Genomic DNA, 17,284 nt, shown 5'->3' with positions numbered 1-17,284 from the left:
TGAGAGGGAGGAAGCAGAGGATGCAGAACAACAGCTGGCTCCCCAAAACACACCCCACAGATTTGTGAACCGCCGAACAAAAGTTTTCATGCTACATAGGAAGGTAAAGCAATGGGAGAGTAGAAAGAACAGTTGGGACTGAGAAGAATAAAATGAGACATATCCAATAGGACTAAGGAGGTGGAAGACAAGACATGTCCAAAATCCAGCTGACAGTGCGTTCTAGAACTCTGGGAGTCATATAAACCAAAGCCAGTGCTTCACTGAAGCACTTCGAGGACTGGCTCTGCATGGCTTCTGACATCTTTTAAAATAATTATCAGTGGCTGAGAAAGTTCTACGTTTCTAGTAAGATCCACGGGCGTCTATTTTAGCTTTTTCTCCTTATGACTTAGAGCTTTGGCTATTTCCTTATTCATTTCAGCAGGATGTTGACATCCCTAAAGAATGACTTGAAAAGGTTAGGTTCCATCACTCTTTGCGAAGTTCTAGGCTGGTAGATGTGAACACTGTGGCTCACCAGCAGTGTGGTGAGGTCCTCAGTGGGACTGGACAGTGTGGTCAGGAGGCAGGAAGCATACAGTTCAGACATCTGCTCTACTTCCCAACAGTGCACTTGTTTCATGGACGACACACAATACATTTTAATCTTCTGGAGCTTATTTCCCTGCAGTTTGCTCCTTAAATTCTGTATTAGCCCAGCTTTTAAGGCAGGGGTGTTATACTGGAAGTAATTGAGGCCATTCTTAGTCCTAGTTTCTTAGTAATTCATAAGCCCTTTAAAGATTGTTCACCATGCACTAACATGGTGAGTGCAATAGGTCTGTAATGGCTGGGTTAATTAATTTTGTGTTGAAAACAAATTTATATTCTGACAGGTAGTTTTTAATACACTGTTTCTGTTTTGATAGTGAAGCCTGATTTAAAACAAGTATTTTAGAACTTAAAACATGTAAGAAGGTAGAAATTGCAAGGAACAACTAGATAATGATCTAATACCCTGTGACAGAGTGCAGTCTTCATAAGTTTTAAGGGTTCCTAGAAGTCTGAGGCTTTGTAATTACAGCCATGTCAGACAATACTGTGAGTACATGTGTGTTGTGTGTTGGAAGCTAAGACGGTCAGAGTGCAGCGAATCCTGCCATGGATTCACCACTGTCTATCCATCCTGGAGTGAGCTGAGTGAAGCTCTATCTTGGCTTTAGAATTCTAGCAGAACTCATCCTCATTTCATTTTCTAAGTTACAGAAAAGTAAGATAATAGCATATAAATTATCTCTATCTTTTGAATGAGTCAGAATAGTAGCTTTGTATTCAATATTATATTTTATTTCAGCCTAAGGGTTGAATAAAAACACCATAAAATTAGAGAAGATACTTTGAAAACTCTAGGCTGTATTCACATGTCCAATCTCTTGAAAGATGAGTTGAGCTATAATTCCACCCCTACTGGAAGTTTCCTATTTGGGGGTATATTTCAGTGTTTCCCATTTAAAGTGAGCATAGTTTGTTATTCGTCAACTAAAAAGTCAAGTGTATTTTAGAAGATTTGAGTTTCCCACTTCATGTAAAAGTCTGTGTTCTACTGTGTAGAACAAAACCAGACTGAGACGAGGGTGGGCAGGGCGTAGATGGAGCAGGCAGTGAGTGGGGAATGTGACTGCTCAGAATCTGCCCTCATGCCCTTCCTTGCCCCGTGCGACTGAGAACAGTGATTGTGTCACACCACTTTCATGTAAGATGTACGATGATCTGTAACTAGCGTAGTGTTGCTCTGAAGGGCTCTTCACGCTGTGTGAGTAAGTACCCTGGAGTCACCTGAGTAGAATCAGCTGAAGCAGAGGCCTTGGCTTCTGTTGTGTATGGCCATGTGTCTGTGATGCTGAAGTGGAAAAATTTGAAAAGTAAATTTCACAGTTTGTGAACTATCTTGACAGTTTTATCAAGGTAATAGCTTACATACTGTAACATCATCGCTTTTCAGTGCATACTGATGACTGCCACCTCAGTTCAGTGTAGAGCATTTCTCTCATGCTAGAGATACCTGCTGTCTGAGGTAGCTGCTCCTTTCTCAGCACCAGCTCTTGTCAACCTGACTGTCCTATCGTTAAACTTAGGGTTTCTCAACATTTCTTCTAGAACATAGGAGAAAACAGGCTTTTCTGATTGGCTTCTTTTATCAGCATAATGGTCACCATGACTCCCCGTAGCAATGACAAGCGCATTTCCCTTACTCTTTATACAGATCTGACCTACTTGCTGAACAGGTAACAGCTGGCCGTTCTCTACACACACCTTTGAAACAGATGTCTAGTCTTCACTTTCAGTAGAATAAAATTGTTGTGTAAGAGACTGGGGATTGCATTTAATACAATCAGCATTGCCATAACTGTGCTTGAGACATGTTTAGGAGAGGGAAGCCTCTGTAGAACTCACCCTCAGTTCTGTCAGCTGCTCATGTAGACAGAGGATCAGGACGATGCTGCTGGCTTTGGTGCTGAGCAGTGGCCTCTGCTCTGGCCCCTCCTGAGGCCCACACTCTTCCTCCAGGCCTGCTCTACCTCCAGCACTGACATGGACCAGGAGGAGATGGTGCAGGTAGCAGAGGAGCTGCCATCTTCTGCAGCCAGCTATGTGATGCTGAGAACCCACCAGTGAGCCTCAGCTAGAAATGACCCTAGAACATAAACTGCTGGGCATAAAATGTAGGGTAGGCTTTCTTAGTGCCTTTCATTCTTGTGTGTGTCTTGTACATGAAAGTTTGCTTAATGATCTGTTTACATGACAGAGTGTAAAATAGGGAGGTAGCCTGATTTTTGATTATTAATGGCTTATTAGCTAGAAATATATCTGCAACTTTATTTTTAACAGGAAAGTTGCAAAATGTTTTTTAAAGGTGTATGTGAAGTGTAAACATAAAACTTATAGGTCCATGATACTTTTTATAGCTACATATTTAAAATCTTTCTGAAAGTTAGAAAGGTAAGTAACTTGGCGGAGCTCATTTGTGTCTGGGATTGGCAGAGGCTTGTCAGCTCTAATCAGTACTAGAGCCGTGGATTTGGATCTTTAGGACTCATCACAGAGTCTCACGTGTCCTCAAATGTCCTGGGTGCACTGCCAGTGATGACTAATCATTTCAGAATAACTTCAGTCTCCTGATCTTTACGGACAGTGCTTCCTAGTGGAATAATTCCTTTTTAAACTCTACGTCCTGCTTTTATGTGTTCTGGCTCCCTCAGCATACTCATATTGCTGACGTAGTCTTTTATGTGACTAGAGAGAGATGTGGCTTTAGAAAGAAAAAAAATGTCTTTTTCAGATGTTACAGATGTGCTGCAAATCAAATACTATAACCAAGTAAATACAAAGAACAATTTTATGTTTCCTTATGAAGAACTAAGGATTTCTGAAGTCTCTGCCCCTCAAAGCATTTCCATCTAAAGTTAAGTAGGGGAGCACTGACCTGAAACTTGGGGAATGGTAGAATACACAAAATAAATTCTCCTGTTATGAAGTTTGTGACTAGTAAACATGAAAGAGCAACAGTGGCAGCAAAGCATTTCCTAATGCACTTGGTGATTTTTTTTTTTTCAAGTTAGCAGAGGAATTCAGAAACAACTGAAGTGTGTAAGTTGAGTAACTCAGAAACTTACATGGCCAAAGTAAGTTTGTCCGTGTTTCTTAAAAAGTAGTTGAAATTTAAATGTGTGTGGAAAATAAAACCACAGTAATTTTTTCTTTACAGCCAGAGTTTATTGTCTGTGCATCTAGTTGCCCAGTCTAGTAGGTTCTCCCATTGCTCCAACAGAGACATTGGGGTGGGGCCTCTCTTGAAGCACCTGGTGAAAGATGCACAAGAAAGGCAGGCTGGAGTAGCAGCTCTTCCACTGTTCTTGCCTTTCTGCAACCTAGTCTCCACTGGTTCCCCTGGTCTGTTTGCCACTTGCTTAAAGCACCCTGCTGTGGTCCCAGAACCCTTGCTGTGCACCTTCTAGCCCAGCAGTGCACTGCCCATTCATCTTCTCAGGCTCCGAGCTGTCCTCTTGTTCTAGGAACCATCTCTTCCCTTCTAGAGACATTAGAGGACCTCCTGAATATTCCCAGAGCATGCTGACTTCTTACCCTGCTGACTTTTTACTAGGATATGAGGAGTTTCTTGAGTCAGAAAAATTCAAACAAACCCACTCTTGTTTCCCACGACTGCATCCTTAGTGCACAACATGGTTGTCAATAAATATTTGTTGGCTAGAAGCATCCTGTTGGGGATAAAGGAGGTAGGTTAGGTGTTTGGTAAAATATCATCTGACAGCTAAATTTACTTCATTAAAATACTAATATTAGTAGTCCTGAGCTCCTGTAAACAAGGTCAAAACACCTGGTTGTTCATTCTGGTATACAGAGAAATTTCCTTACATTGAAATGTCATGGTGTATTAATGTTAACGTTTTTCTTTGGCATTCTCTTACTGTATCGGCCAGTTGATATCTCTGCTGCATACAGCTGGGAACTGTGTATGAGTGGGTATGTTTATATACCTCATACTTTTCTACTTCTGTATTTTTTATTCAGTTTTGTTTTTGGTCTGTCTCTTATAAGGCACATTTGCAAAGATTTTAGTTTTGTGTTCATTTTGCTAATCTCTGTAATAGATGGCTTTAGTCTAGCCATCCATACTGTGATGGCTCATGCCCTCGGCTGATTTCTATAATATCCACACTGTGATCGCTCACGCCCTCGGCTGATTTCTATAATATCCACACTGTGATCGCTCACGCCCTCGGCTGATTTCTATAATATCCACACTGTGATGGCTCACGCCCTCGGCTGATTTCTATAATATCCACACTGTGATGGCTCACGCCCTCGGCTGATTTCTATAATATCCATACTGTGATCGCTCATGCCCTCGGCTGATTTCTATAATATCCACACTGTGATCGCTCACGCCCTCGGCTGATTTCTATAATATCCACACTGTGATGGCTCACGCCCTCGGCTGATTTCTATAATATCCACACTGTGATCGCTCACGCCCTCGGCTGATTTCTATAATATCCATACTGTGATCGCTCACGCCCTCGGCTGATTTCTATAATTTTTTAGACATTTTTGTTTTTATTCTTTTTTTCCCCCTTCTACTCTCACTTTCTTTTAGACAGTCGCTTTGTTGTTTCCTGTTTTTCCTGAATTTTGAATGCTAAAGATTTTATTTGTATTTTTAAATCCCTACATTTTGCCATTTGGATCTAGTATTAATTCAGTTTTTCTTCTAACTGTACCAGAGTTGTGAGCACAGTTAGCCCTCGCTAAGCCTTCTCCTCATCTTTGCTGTTAATGTTTAGAGTTCATTTCACTTTTTAATCCTTATGTGTTACGTTATAAGTGGGTGACATGTTAGCACTTCAGTGATCACTGGTTTCTGTGTCCATCCCTTCTATTTGTGTCTGCTTGTTTTAAACTACATTTTGTAAGAGCTCTTTAAAGTAACCACTATTAGTAAACCTTACATACCTTAAAATACTTGACAGTTCATTAGCTGTTGTCTGGCTGTGTCTATTGTGCTTCTTCACTGTCCTCTGACTCGTGCAGCTCCTAAGGTGTGCTCTGACTGTCATTCCACTGAAGTAATCTGTTTTTTTCCTGATAACTTTTTAAAGTGTGTTCTCTATTGTCAATAGTGCGCACTCTCTGGTCACCAAGTGTGGATTCATGTTTGTACTATCTAATACTTTTGTTCCCTGCTGCGTTTTCATCAAAGTAAAGTTAATTAATGTTCATGTGTATGCATCCCCATGTCACCAGCACCTAGATAAAAGTCAGAGCCTCCCTCCAAGCCACAAGACTACTTTCTGTACCCATTTTAGTCAGTACAACCATTGGGAATTCTTCACTCTCCTGTCGCTAATACTGGGGACTTCTCAGCAGTGGTCGCTTTACAACTGCCTTTCCACTGGTCTCTCCAGCCACCATCCCTGAAACTCCTGAAGAGAGGTGCCTCTGCTGGCTTTCCAGCTTTTTCCTTCTTTAACTTTCCTGTTTGCCCTTGCAGTGCTGCTGCTGCCTTGTTCGTTATACTCTTGCTGTGTCTCATTGATGCCTCACTTCAGGACCTTGAGTTTTTCCTCTCCACAACTTTTAATTGTTTTCTTTTCTTCTCGACACTATTTTGTTTCACTTCTATAATTTTTAAAAATTTTTTGTGTTTGTAATGGCTATTTTATCTTAAAATACTTACTTGAATAGATTTTCTTTCTTTTTTTTTTTTTTTTTTTTTTTTTTTTTGTTGTTGTTGTTGTTTTTGAGACAGGGTTTCTCTGTGTAGCCCTGGCTGTCCTGGAACTCACTCTATAGACCAGGCTGGCCTTAAACTCAGAAATCCGCCTGCCTCTGCCTCCCAAGTGCTGGGACTAAAGGCGTGCGCCACCACTGTCCAGCTAGATTTTCTATAGTAGTTTTTTCAAAGTTTAGTTCTGTTGAAATTACTGATTGTATTTTGTTTTCATGACATTGGATTTCTTATGTGATTAAGAACCATGTTTTGTGGTTTGCTTTGAGTGGACAGCGGTGTGGGTTGTTTCTATGTCTTCCCTCCTTCCCATTCCCCGCACCCTGGGTTATGCTTGTCTTTTTTTCTCAAGAATAATTTGCCTCAGCTCATGTTGCTGAGGGATGTTTTAGTCCTCTCATTTCTTATTCTTTGGCTCCTGAAGCCTTGACTGGTCATTCTGTCAGCCCCACATCTTTCCCTTGACCTCTGGGCCCAGAAACCTACACATCAGTAATGTTGACTCCTGTACACATTTTGAGTTTTGTATTTTTTCTGTTGCATAGAAAATGGTCTTAGTTGGCTTCACAAATGTATTTTATTTTCTGATTATCCTATATTCATTCTGTGCTGTGTAGTGCGAGCAGGGTTTCTGAATTTGTCCTAAACAGTTAACAAAAAGTATAGTAAATGATACAGTTTTTCACTTAATGGAATAGTCTAATTATCCTTTAGAGGTGGGGGTGGGCTGGTAAGAAGGCTCAGTACTTGGCTCCAAGCTCCATGACTTGAGTTTGGTCCTTGGGATCCATATGGTTGAAAGACAAAACCAACTCCCATGATTTGTCTTCTGACGTCCACATATGAGCCATGTATTGCATGCATGTACACACACACACACACACACACACACACACACAGACACCACTGAATAAATCAATAATAAAATGTAATTTTAAAACAAAACAACCAAACAAATACACTGTTGTTTTTTAGGTGAAGCTGTGAGTGCTGGAGACTCGTTATGTGAAATTGAGACAGACAAGGCGGTGGTCACCTTAGATGCAAATGACGATGGCATCTTAGCCAAAATAGTGGTAAGACATGGATGTCTTTCTTTATGTAAACTCCTTGAATAATGTCCCTCCTGTGTGCCTTGTTATCTACTGTATAATATATTTTAATTCACACCTTAACAGTGTTTTAGTGCCAAAATTCCCCCCCCCCCCCGTGTGTGTGTGTGTGTGTGTGTGTGTGTGTGTGTGTGTGTGTGTATGGTCTTGTGTATGGTGGTTTTAGGATAGAATTTTAGACCATTTACACAGAGCAAATAGTATAACCAGTTTAAAGCCGTGGAGCCAGGGATTAAAACATGGCTATTGGGCTGTGCCATGTGCTGACTGTGGAGCCCACCAGCATTCTGTCCCTGGAGTAGGCCCTGCAGTCACTGCCAGGTGATAGTAAGTGGAAAGGGCTGCCAGCTCTACGTGGAGCAAGTAGCGAATTCATTTGTTAATGTCTTTCCCTTGGATGTGGAGATGATTTAAGTCATGCGGTAGTGGGAAGATTAAGGAATTGCATAAAGGTCACTCTAGGACTCTGTAGTACTACTGGTCACTCAGCCCTTGGTGACATTAGCCTCACCATTAGTCATGGTTGGTTGGTTGTGGCTGGGCAGTGAGTAGCCACTTTGCCCTCTGCCACTTGAATTCACAAACAAGCTGTCTCTCTGGTGGCCATCCTCTGTGGATGGGTGTTTGAGTCTCTAGATGAAGCTTAGCTATAACTACCCCCACTCCCCTTTGTCTATTCTGTCCACATACACAGTTCTGTAGGACTTTATACTCTGGCTAGATGTGGACCTTTCTCTGTTCTCTCCACATACTTGGTACTTTAGGATTTTATACTCTAGTTCATGTAGACCTTCCTTCTGTCATTTGTTTCCTGTCTGAAGTGATCTTGTTGAGTGTTTTGTTTTCTTAGGCCCTGGTGTTTTATTCTCAACACTTGATAATATTTCCAGCATCCACTTCTTGCAGTGTATTTTATCAGCAGCCCCCTAGAACACACCAGTGAACATATAGTTAATGTACTTGAGCGAAATGTGAGTTGAAGGGTAAATTTTTTCAGTCTTTATAGCTGGAAAAATCTATACCAAAAGTAGTTTGCTTAATAATTTGTATGGTATTTTGCAAAAGAAAAAGATTGCTTAGATTACCATATGCTACAAAGTCAACTACATTTTCCTGTGTGTGCTTTTGGCAGTCTATTCTTGGCTGCAGCTCTGGATTGCTTGGCTGTGCAAGTCTTCCACGATAGTAGCATTTTCCACTTAACTGCTCAGTAATGCATTTCAAATTGTTAGCCATTCCAGTGGGTCAGTAGCATCTGTCCTTCTGGTCCTAAATTCTGAAAAGAGGTGGGAAATGGATATAGTCGATGGTTGCTTTAGAAACAGTTATTTCCCCACCAGAGGAAAGACTATATACATTTTAGGCCTTTGTGATTTTACTAGTATCCTAATGCTTTCTGAGTAGCAGGAATAGTAAGCAGTGTTTTCCTGCCGTTATGTATGCAGTCTTACCCGGCAGAATGGGGCTGGAGCCACAAAGATGGTATTTCTAGTCTTCTTCCCTTCCATCTCTCTCTGTCCAAGCAAGAGCTATGCCTTTGCTTGACATTGTGGAGTAATCCTTATATTTGTAAATATAATATAATGATTTGCTAGGAAGATGTGTAGCAGATCTTTATTTTCAGAGCCAGGCATTAGTTGTGCTTATTAAAAATATGGATTCTATAAAACTGCATCCTGCATCTGTCATTACTAAAACATTAATGTGTAGTTGGAATTCACATTTTTAAGAAGGTTACGAATTATACCTTGTTCACTCTTGGTGATGTAATTCTGGGAAGTTCCTGTATTCTTTTGTCACACAGTTTAATCTTTGTAAGCAGTGTTGCCTACATAGCATACTATATGCCAGACTAGGAGGGCTGTATGAAACCCTGGACCAAACAAAGTTTTGTGGATAGTAAAGCAATTAAGAAAAGACTTGCTCATCTGGATACTGAGATCTGAATAGTTATTCTCAGTCTGTTCATATTCTAGTGTCATGGCATATCTCTGTTACTATATTAGTAACAACTGGCTATATGAGCATAGTAATGATTATTTTTTGAGGCAGTTTGTCTCATTATTTTCCTGAGTATGCACTGATCTATTTGGCATGAATTTCTAATCCTTACCAAATGTACTCTGTAGTCTAATATTGATCTTTGTTGAGTATATTTATTTTAATTTAGTAACACAGTTTATATTTTTACTGTATATGTGAAATGACAGACACTGTTCAAAGTCCCTTATATCAGGAATTTCTATATCCCTCCTAACAAATCTTTGATAGCTACTGTTGGTATTTTCACTTGGCAGATGAAGAAACAGACATGACAAAATAATCATTACTATGCTAACATAGCCAGTTGTTACTAGCTATAGTAACAGAGATGATGTTGAATGTCAGGAAGCTATACACATGGGAGGGAAGACAGTTCACTTGAACCACAGACTGTGAATAGAGCAGAGAGCAAACGGACTTCATTTTTTATTAAAACACATTGGCATAAGAGTTGAAGAGGGTTTTGATTGGGTAAGACAGTGTGGGAACATCTTGGATGCTTGCTGTCCCAGACTCTTGGTTTTGGTAGAGCAACAGGCCGGGAGAAGATGTAGCAAAGGCCTGATAGGTTTCTGTGATTTTGCAGAAGATTATTTATGCCTCTGTTACTGTGTTTGCACCAGCTTTGACTGTTGGCTAATTACAATAGAAGTAAATGTCTGCACCAAACTAGCATGCCTAGAAAAGACTTAATTCACTGATGATTTTAATGATTTTAAGTAGAACTGTAACAGCCATTCCCTTCTTTAACATGTGTTTAACATGTGTCATCAGGTTGTGGCATCGTGTATCATCTGCTCTTTTCCATTCTAGTCTTTGTGTCTGTTTTCCATTGGTAATCACTAAGCTTGCAAGGCTTTCTAACCCATAGAATTTACAGTTATTTTAAATTTCAGGATAGAGTACATACTAATATTAATAGATGAATTGGTTTGACTCATTAAACCAATCTAATGAACATTAGTAGTTGAGAGGAAGTAAGAGGAAATTACAAAGAAACAGCAATGTCTCCTAATATCTAAACTATATGACGCTGTCATCCAAAGATTTACTCAAAACTTATTTTAATAAATAAATTACAATTCTTTTAAAAACAAATTTGTGCTGCTGGCATGTTTAAAATATTTTTGTCTTTAAAAAAAATCTTTATCTTGTTTTAGATTTTTAGTCGACAGATACCATCTAGAAATAGTATCACTTTAGCTAGGATAACAGTGTATCTCTGATGCACTTATGAAAAGCTCCTGAGATATCTCCTGGGTTTATAGGTAGGTATCCCAGAAAAAACTTAATAGGGGAAGACAGAAACTATCCATAAAATTAGCTAGAATCCTAATCCTTAACCAGCTCTATCTGCATTACGGGACATTTTTTCCCTCCAAAGACCAAATTTACTAAGAAAGTTTTTCTTAAAATTAATTAGTATTACTTACTTAAGTAATTAGTAGATTGGACTAATTTGGATGAGTTAATCCTTTATGAGCTGTTAGAATTCTGAAACCATGTAGAAACTAATGATGACAGGTAGTTGACGGCTGTACCTACATCCTCCATGGATAGGGATTTAATTGACATCAGAGAAGGAAGGGAAACTCTGGTTTCGAAGGCTGCCAGAAATTCTGGGTCTTGCTTATTTCCAGAGGTAGCATTAGTACTTGAGAGAGAAATGACAGGAGCAGAAGGTGGCAGCTGGAAGAGGAGAGCCCTCTGTCTTCAATGTCCTTTAATTCAGGTCGTCCTTGCACCTGTAGACTTAGCAACTTCGTGTGACCCTGGGTTTTTCTATCCTGACCATTGTCTTTTTAAAATACAGGTTGAAGAAGGCGCTAAAAATATACAGCTAGGTTCACTCATTGCTTTGATGGTTGAAGAAGGGGAAGATTGGAAACACGTGGAAATTCCCAAAGATGTCAGTGCTCCACCTCCAGTTTCAAAACCACCAGTGCCTACTCAGCCTCCTCCACAGCCGCAGATCCCTTGTCCTGCCAGGAAGGAACACAAAGGGATACCACGGTGAGTGCGTTTATGTGAACATACATGTCCAGCCAAACATGATTATTATGTAAAAAGGGATTATTTTTTTAGGGGTTTGAAATCAGTATCATGTTCAAAGCATCTTCCATATTTCTCTTAGGACACTGAAACATAAGAATGATTGTTTTACATTCTTCTTCATCTGATAAACAGTTAGTGAATGTCTGTTTTGTTTGGGCCTTCCAAAAGCCTTGATTGCCCAGCAGAGAATAAAATCATCTGTATCTGTGCTGAACTTCAATTAGGTTCTATAATTGCAGAATGGTGTTCATGAGACCAAACTTAATTTTTGTGTTTCCATTCACAAAATTCAGATTACTAAAATGTAAATTTAAGTGTCCAGAGTATAATTGATACAAAATGAAAATTTCATTTTAGCATATGTTCATGTTCAGACAGTTCTGTATTTGACATGGGTAAATGTTTTCCAGCTGTCCTGTGATAGTACAGGTACTTCAGGTACTTGTGAACATGTCCCCGGCTTACCAGTGCTAAGATTCGCACCTCTGCACCTGGCTTTTATGTAGGTACTGGAGATCCAAACTCAGTACTCATGCCCCAGCCCTAATATTATTGTTTACAAAGCATACTGTGATAATTTGATAGGGGGATACAGTGTGTAAAGTTGGTAAGGATCTGGATAATCTGAATGATCTTTTAGTTTCCTGTATCTTACACTCTCTGACTTATGCTGGCAGTCAGAAGCTGTCTTCCTGTGTTACGAACATTTACTCTTATTAAGCTTACTTAAAATTGGTAACTACTTACTGCTTTATAAAAGTGTTTTGACGATAAAATAGATTGATACAGTCTGTGTGACTGTGACTATCCTTGAGACTCATTTTAGCTTCAGTGTTAAGAATTCACTTTCCTAATTATCAGTGAAACTGTTGACGTTTAGATCTGTTTGAATCAATATAAGTGTAAATTAGTTTCATTTGTCTTCATGTTTTTATTCTCAGGATCCGCTTAAGTCCAGCTGCCCGCAACATTTTGGAAAAACATTCATTGGATGCCAGCCAGGGCACAGCCACGGGCCCTCGAGGGATCTTCACTAAAGAGTATGTGTGATTATGTAATCCCCAGACCCTTCACTTAGCTTTTTCTGAAAGGATTTTTAAATAGCTTATTCTCTGTGTTCTCTCGTGGTTTTAATTGCTTTTGTTAGTGTAAGTTATATTCTATGCAAGAGTTTTCTGAATAATTGCACCATTATTAAGAATTAAACTTAATGTAATAACTAAGCCACATCCTCAGACATGGTGATAATGCAGAGCATTAGAGCCCAGGCAGGGAGGCGCACTTCAGCTCGTATGAAGTCATCACCAGTCTCTTCAGTCACCCAGGTATGGAGATGCACTTTTAAAATAATTTAATTCTTAGCTTTTCAGACTTGGCTTACTTCATTCAGAGGAGTCTCCGTTTGCAGTTAATTCTCTTAAGGATTTCCTTTTCTCTTTCATTGCTCTGTGAGTTAATACCAATTTAATTTAAGTTTAATAGTATGTTTTAAAATCTGATGGGCATTGCAGATTTCACTTGTTTATTTTTTCAACAAAGTAGCTTTATTGATACGTCTTTTTTTTTTAAAAAATCTAAATCAGTTCTAGGGTCTTTCAGGTCATGGAGAACATAGTCAATTGAGATGTATTGAATTAGCTCAGTAAGAACTGACTGGACATCTTTGTGTAGGCAAGTCTTTCTAGTCAAGAAATTGATGCATCTTTGCGTTTGTTAAAATTGTCTCTCAACAGTCTATTTAAACAGATGGGCCTTTCTCTAGTGGAACTTAGCCTAATAAAGGTACAACAAAGACCAATCAAATGGGCCTGGGACATGTGAAATCCTCACGTCAATGTGCCACTCTAATACTGATTAGAAGACAGTGACTGAAACTTTTAAAGATTTAGGTAGAATAGATATAAAGTGATGGTTCTGGCCTGGGAAGCTTGTCTTTTTTTCACTGGTTTCTATCTTTTTAATCACATACCAGTCTGCAAAAAAAGGAATAAAACAACTATCTTCACAAGATGGATTTGCCTTGTCTGTTATGTGAGGGATAGGATAAATGGCCTTTTTAATTCATTAACCACTGAAGATTTGAAGAAATGCAAAATAATTATAGCCATATGTGAGAAGGATCAGTTTGGCAAGTTCATGCAGTATAAATTACAACAGATAATGGCCTCTGAGGTAAGGGATCAGTTGAGGTAAGACTCTTAGAATAATGCAGGTAGGAGATAATAAGTACTGCTCTAAATGTGGTTGAAAATCATGCAAGAGACATCTAGCGTGTGTCTGGGATCCTGGTCTGTGTAATGAAAGTGTTGGTTCCAGAAATAGGTCAAATAAGGAGTTTAAGGAAGAGTTTGCCATAGCAGAGTAACTCATGTCTGCGGCTTTCTGTCACACTGCAAAGCTGTGGGGATCAGGACCCGTGTGATGAAGACAAGGAGACAGTTTGTGTAGGTCATGAAGCAGTTATCGTCATTGAGATCAGCAGCAGCACATCATTTAGAAGACTTGATCTCTGTGTTAGGATGTTGGGAAATGGTCCACAAGCCAAGAAACATAGGGTCTGAGGAAAGATTCTTGAACTTAGTTACTAGGTGCCCTTTTGGAAAGCAGCTTAGTGGTAGTAGTGGTAGGAAAGCAGAGACTGACTTGGAACTGTCTACTTCCCTCTCCCAGGCCCCGTTAGGGTTTCACCACATAGACTACTCTGCCTTTGAGTGTGCTGCAGTGTTTCCCCTCCCTGCTAAATGCATGTGCCACTGTATTTAATGCATGCACAAATATTTTAAAAACTTGTTTAAAATCACAGTAATGTAGTTATCCTCTTGATACCTTATGTTCATGATGCTTTTGCCTTCTTTCTCCCACTATTTTCTAGTTCTTTTCCTGGCCATTATGCCTTCTCTACCATAAGGAAGTTGACTTTGTTCTTTTAAGTATCAACCATTCCAGAAGACTTAATGAGAAAAAGTGATCCTTAATGCATGTAGTATTAAGAAGTTTTGCTCTTGTATGCTAAGTTTAACATTAAACAGTTGTAGAACCTCAGGCTTTGGCTTAAGCCTCTCTCAGTATGCCTTAGCAGCATGCTCAGGAAATGATGAGTGCCATCTCTTTTCCACTTTGGACAGCTCAGAATGCAGGTGAGTGGTGTGACAGCCGTTCTGATCAAAGAGCAGCACCCTGAGCCATTGTCTCTCTAGAGAAGAGCACAAGCTCAGAGCTAGTGTTCACATTTCATGTTAAAACAAAGGTAGTGCTCCAGATGCATGTTGTACAGAAGCACAGTCATGAGTTAGCCAGCCTGAGTGTCAGGTGCCAGGCCACCGTCAGAGGCCCATTAGCACAGCAGGAGTCTTTGCCATCAGCCTTAATATCTTCGCTATATCTAATTATTAAATCAAAGTTGTACTTAATGTTTTTGTTCATGTCTACCACAGTATCAGAACTTGGCATGTTAGGCAGTTGTCTAGTTTAAGTATTAGTCTTCAGAATTAGTTGATGACCACTAGAGTGAGCTGTTTCTTCTGAGTCACGGAAAGGCTCTACTTGAGCTAATTTCCCAAGCACTCTCTGCTTTCATACCAGTACATGGTTCATTTGTTTTTCTCCTGTGTTTTAGAGTTCTTAATGCCCAGTAGTGCTTCCAGTTTAATCTAATTATTTAATGGGCAGAAATCATTAAAATCATCTCTGCATTATAGCTAAATTGTTGGCGGCTATTAAACAACACTTAATATTTACACTTTATGGGCTATATAATTGTAAAATCAATAATAAAAGTTTATTTTAAATCAACGGTTAGAATTATTTTCTACTTTCTTTTTTATGAATAATGGCTCCTCTTCACTTTTTTTCCTCACCAAGCTCTGGTTTCCCCAGTAATCTTAATTACTTAGGGATAAAACCCAATCACATCTTTTCTAACAGAGCAGTCATGCAAACAGGGAGGTGTAGCTATGTCTATTTAATGTCAGCACCCTAGCTTATAGATCGATGAGTACAGATACTAGCCATTTAGGTTTTTATTATCTCTGTGTGTTTTGATCTGATGACTGAGTAAGCAAGAAATCAGTCTCTGTAAGGAAATGTATTTGGTATTTGCTGATAATATACTGTGCCCTAGAAAGGGAAATTTCCTTTTTGGGAGGCATCACTCTGAGTTAGTAGGTCTTATTTTATATCAGTGCTAACATTTTCATCTAGCTGGCCTTTGGGCTCATAACAAGTCTTCAGGAATTGTGTCAGCTGTCATTGACCTTGACACATAGATATAAAATCATAATTTAGGTTTGAGTTATAAATATTATGAGTAAAAATTGATTTTCAAGTAGAAGTAAGCTGGTTAAAAGCTTTAAAGGTTCACAGAACATTGCCTGGGACACGTGTCCCCTTCACTACCTCAGTCACTCTGTCACCATCTCCAGACTGTGGTTCGCCCTTTGAGAATCAATACTGCCTCCAGCTATTCTCCTGTGACTTTTTGTATGGTGAGTAAGGAGCCCTTGTCAGAAGGTCCTGTTAGTCGCTGTGGATTAGGCATATCCCAGTTCCCTGTTCAGTCCCAGCATTCTGCTCATCGTGGATTAATTCTTAGCTAGTCTGTTCTTAGGAGAAAACTACTTTCACTTTATTTGATTTGCATAGCGTGTTCACAGCTATTTGAAAGGTAGAAAACACAGCTAGCTCTGAACCTCAGTGTACTCCAGTGTTCTCAACCCTGGCTGTACGCAGCTGCCTGCCTCTCCACCCTGGTCACTACACTTCTATTCTGGCCTTCTTTCTCTTAGAAACCTCATCTTGGAAGTTAGGTGTTTTCTGCCGGTTAGATAGACCTTTCTCCCAGTCTTTAGACTTGCTCCTCCACACCATTCTGTGTAATGTCCCTCTACCCAGGCCTCCCCCTGCTGTTCTGTCTTCTCACTCATTGCTCTCTAGCTCCTTACTTTGCTGTATTCCTTTTTAAAGATGCAATCCTATTACTCTAGTTTGTGTGACTGATGTGACTCCTCTGTAGAATAAAGCTTGGTGGGTAGAGTCTTGTGTAATGTGGGTGCTTGAGACAGACTGACTTAGATACTGAGCTTAACTTTTTTGAGTCCATGTGTGTCTAAATTAGAAGTAATAGCAACACCTCTTCCACCTGGATGATGTGAGTTATTAACACACATGACACTTGTAGGCTCTTTTCCTCTCTTCCCACTCTTCAGTATTAGGAATCCAGAATGATGTAGCATTTCTACTGTTTTGTCAGTTTGTTCTTTAAAATATTCCAAGAACACATGTTTAGAAACACTTGGAGAGGGAAGGTGCTGCTGCTGTGGGCTAGGCCTTCCTATATCAACTAACAATCAAGACAGTAGCCCATAAACATGCCCATGGGCCTTCTGACAGTGCTTTAATTAAGACTCCCTTCTCAGGCTTTGTAAAGTTGGTAAGTAATTATAACTTACCAGCCCGAAGTGAGGACTTGACATATCTTATAGTCTTAGTTATTTCCCTTTGTAAAAACAAACGCACCTTTGTTTTACAAAGTAATACAAAAGAGAGGTCTGTAAGTAGTTTATTTTACATTCTAAGTGATAATTATTTGGGAAATATTCCAATGAAAGCCATAAAGATTATGAACTTGACACTCTTTGAATGCCATGTAAGAATTCCTTCATAAACATACAGTAAAATGTTTCAATTACTACATTTTTCATCTAGCTAGTGACACTTGTCTCCCAATAAAATATAAGTTTACTTTTTAATAAAAATTACTATCTTTACCCAATACTGTGGTGTTATA

General features: G+C 39.4%; 1 protein-coding gene across 1 annotated transcript in view; it reads left to right on the top strand.

Annotated features, from left to right (window-relative positions):
• Pdhx (pyruvate dehydrogenase complex component X) overlaps nucleotides 1-17,284 on the top strand; it is a 54,436-nt gene that overhangs the window by 22,455 nt on the left and 14,697 nt on the right. The window contains exons 3-5 of the mRNA XM_034495104.2: nucleotides 7,265-7,365; nucleotides 11,258-11,457; nucleotides 12,441-12,539. Of these exons, the coding sequence (XP_034350995.1) occupies nucleotides 7,265-7,365; nucleotides 11,258-11,457; nucleotides 12,441-12,539 (400 nt within the window). The remainder of the gene's footprint in view (nucleotides 1-7,264; nucleotides 7,366-11,257; nucleotides 11,458-12,440; nucleotides 12,540-17,284) is intronic.

The sequence above is a fragment of the Arvicanthis niloticus genome, chromosome 2 (genome assembly GCF_011762505.2).
Source record: "Arvicanthis niloticus isolate mArvNil1 chromosome 2, mArvNil1.pat.X, whole genome shotgun sequence".
NCBI classification, from domain to species: Eukaryota; Metazoa; Chordata; class Mammalia; order Rodentia; family Muridae; genus Arvicanthis; species Arvicanthis niloticus.
This window is presented reverse-complemented; position numbering and strand designations above follow the sequence as displayed.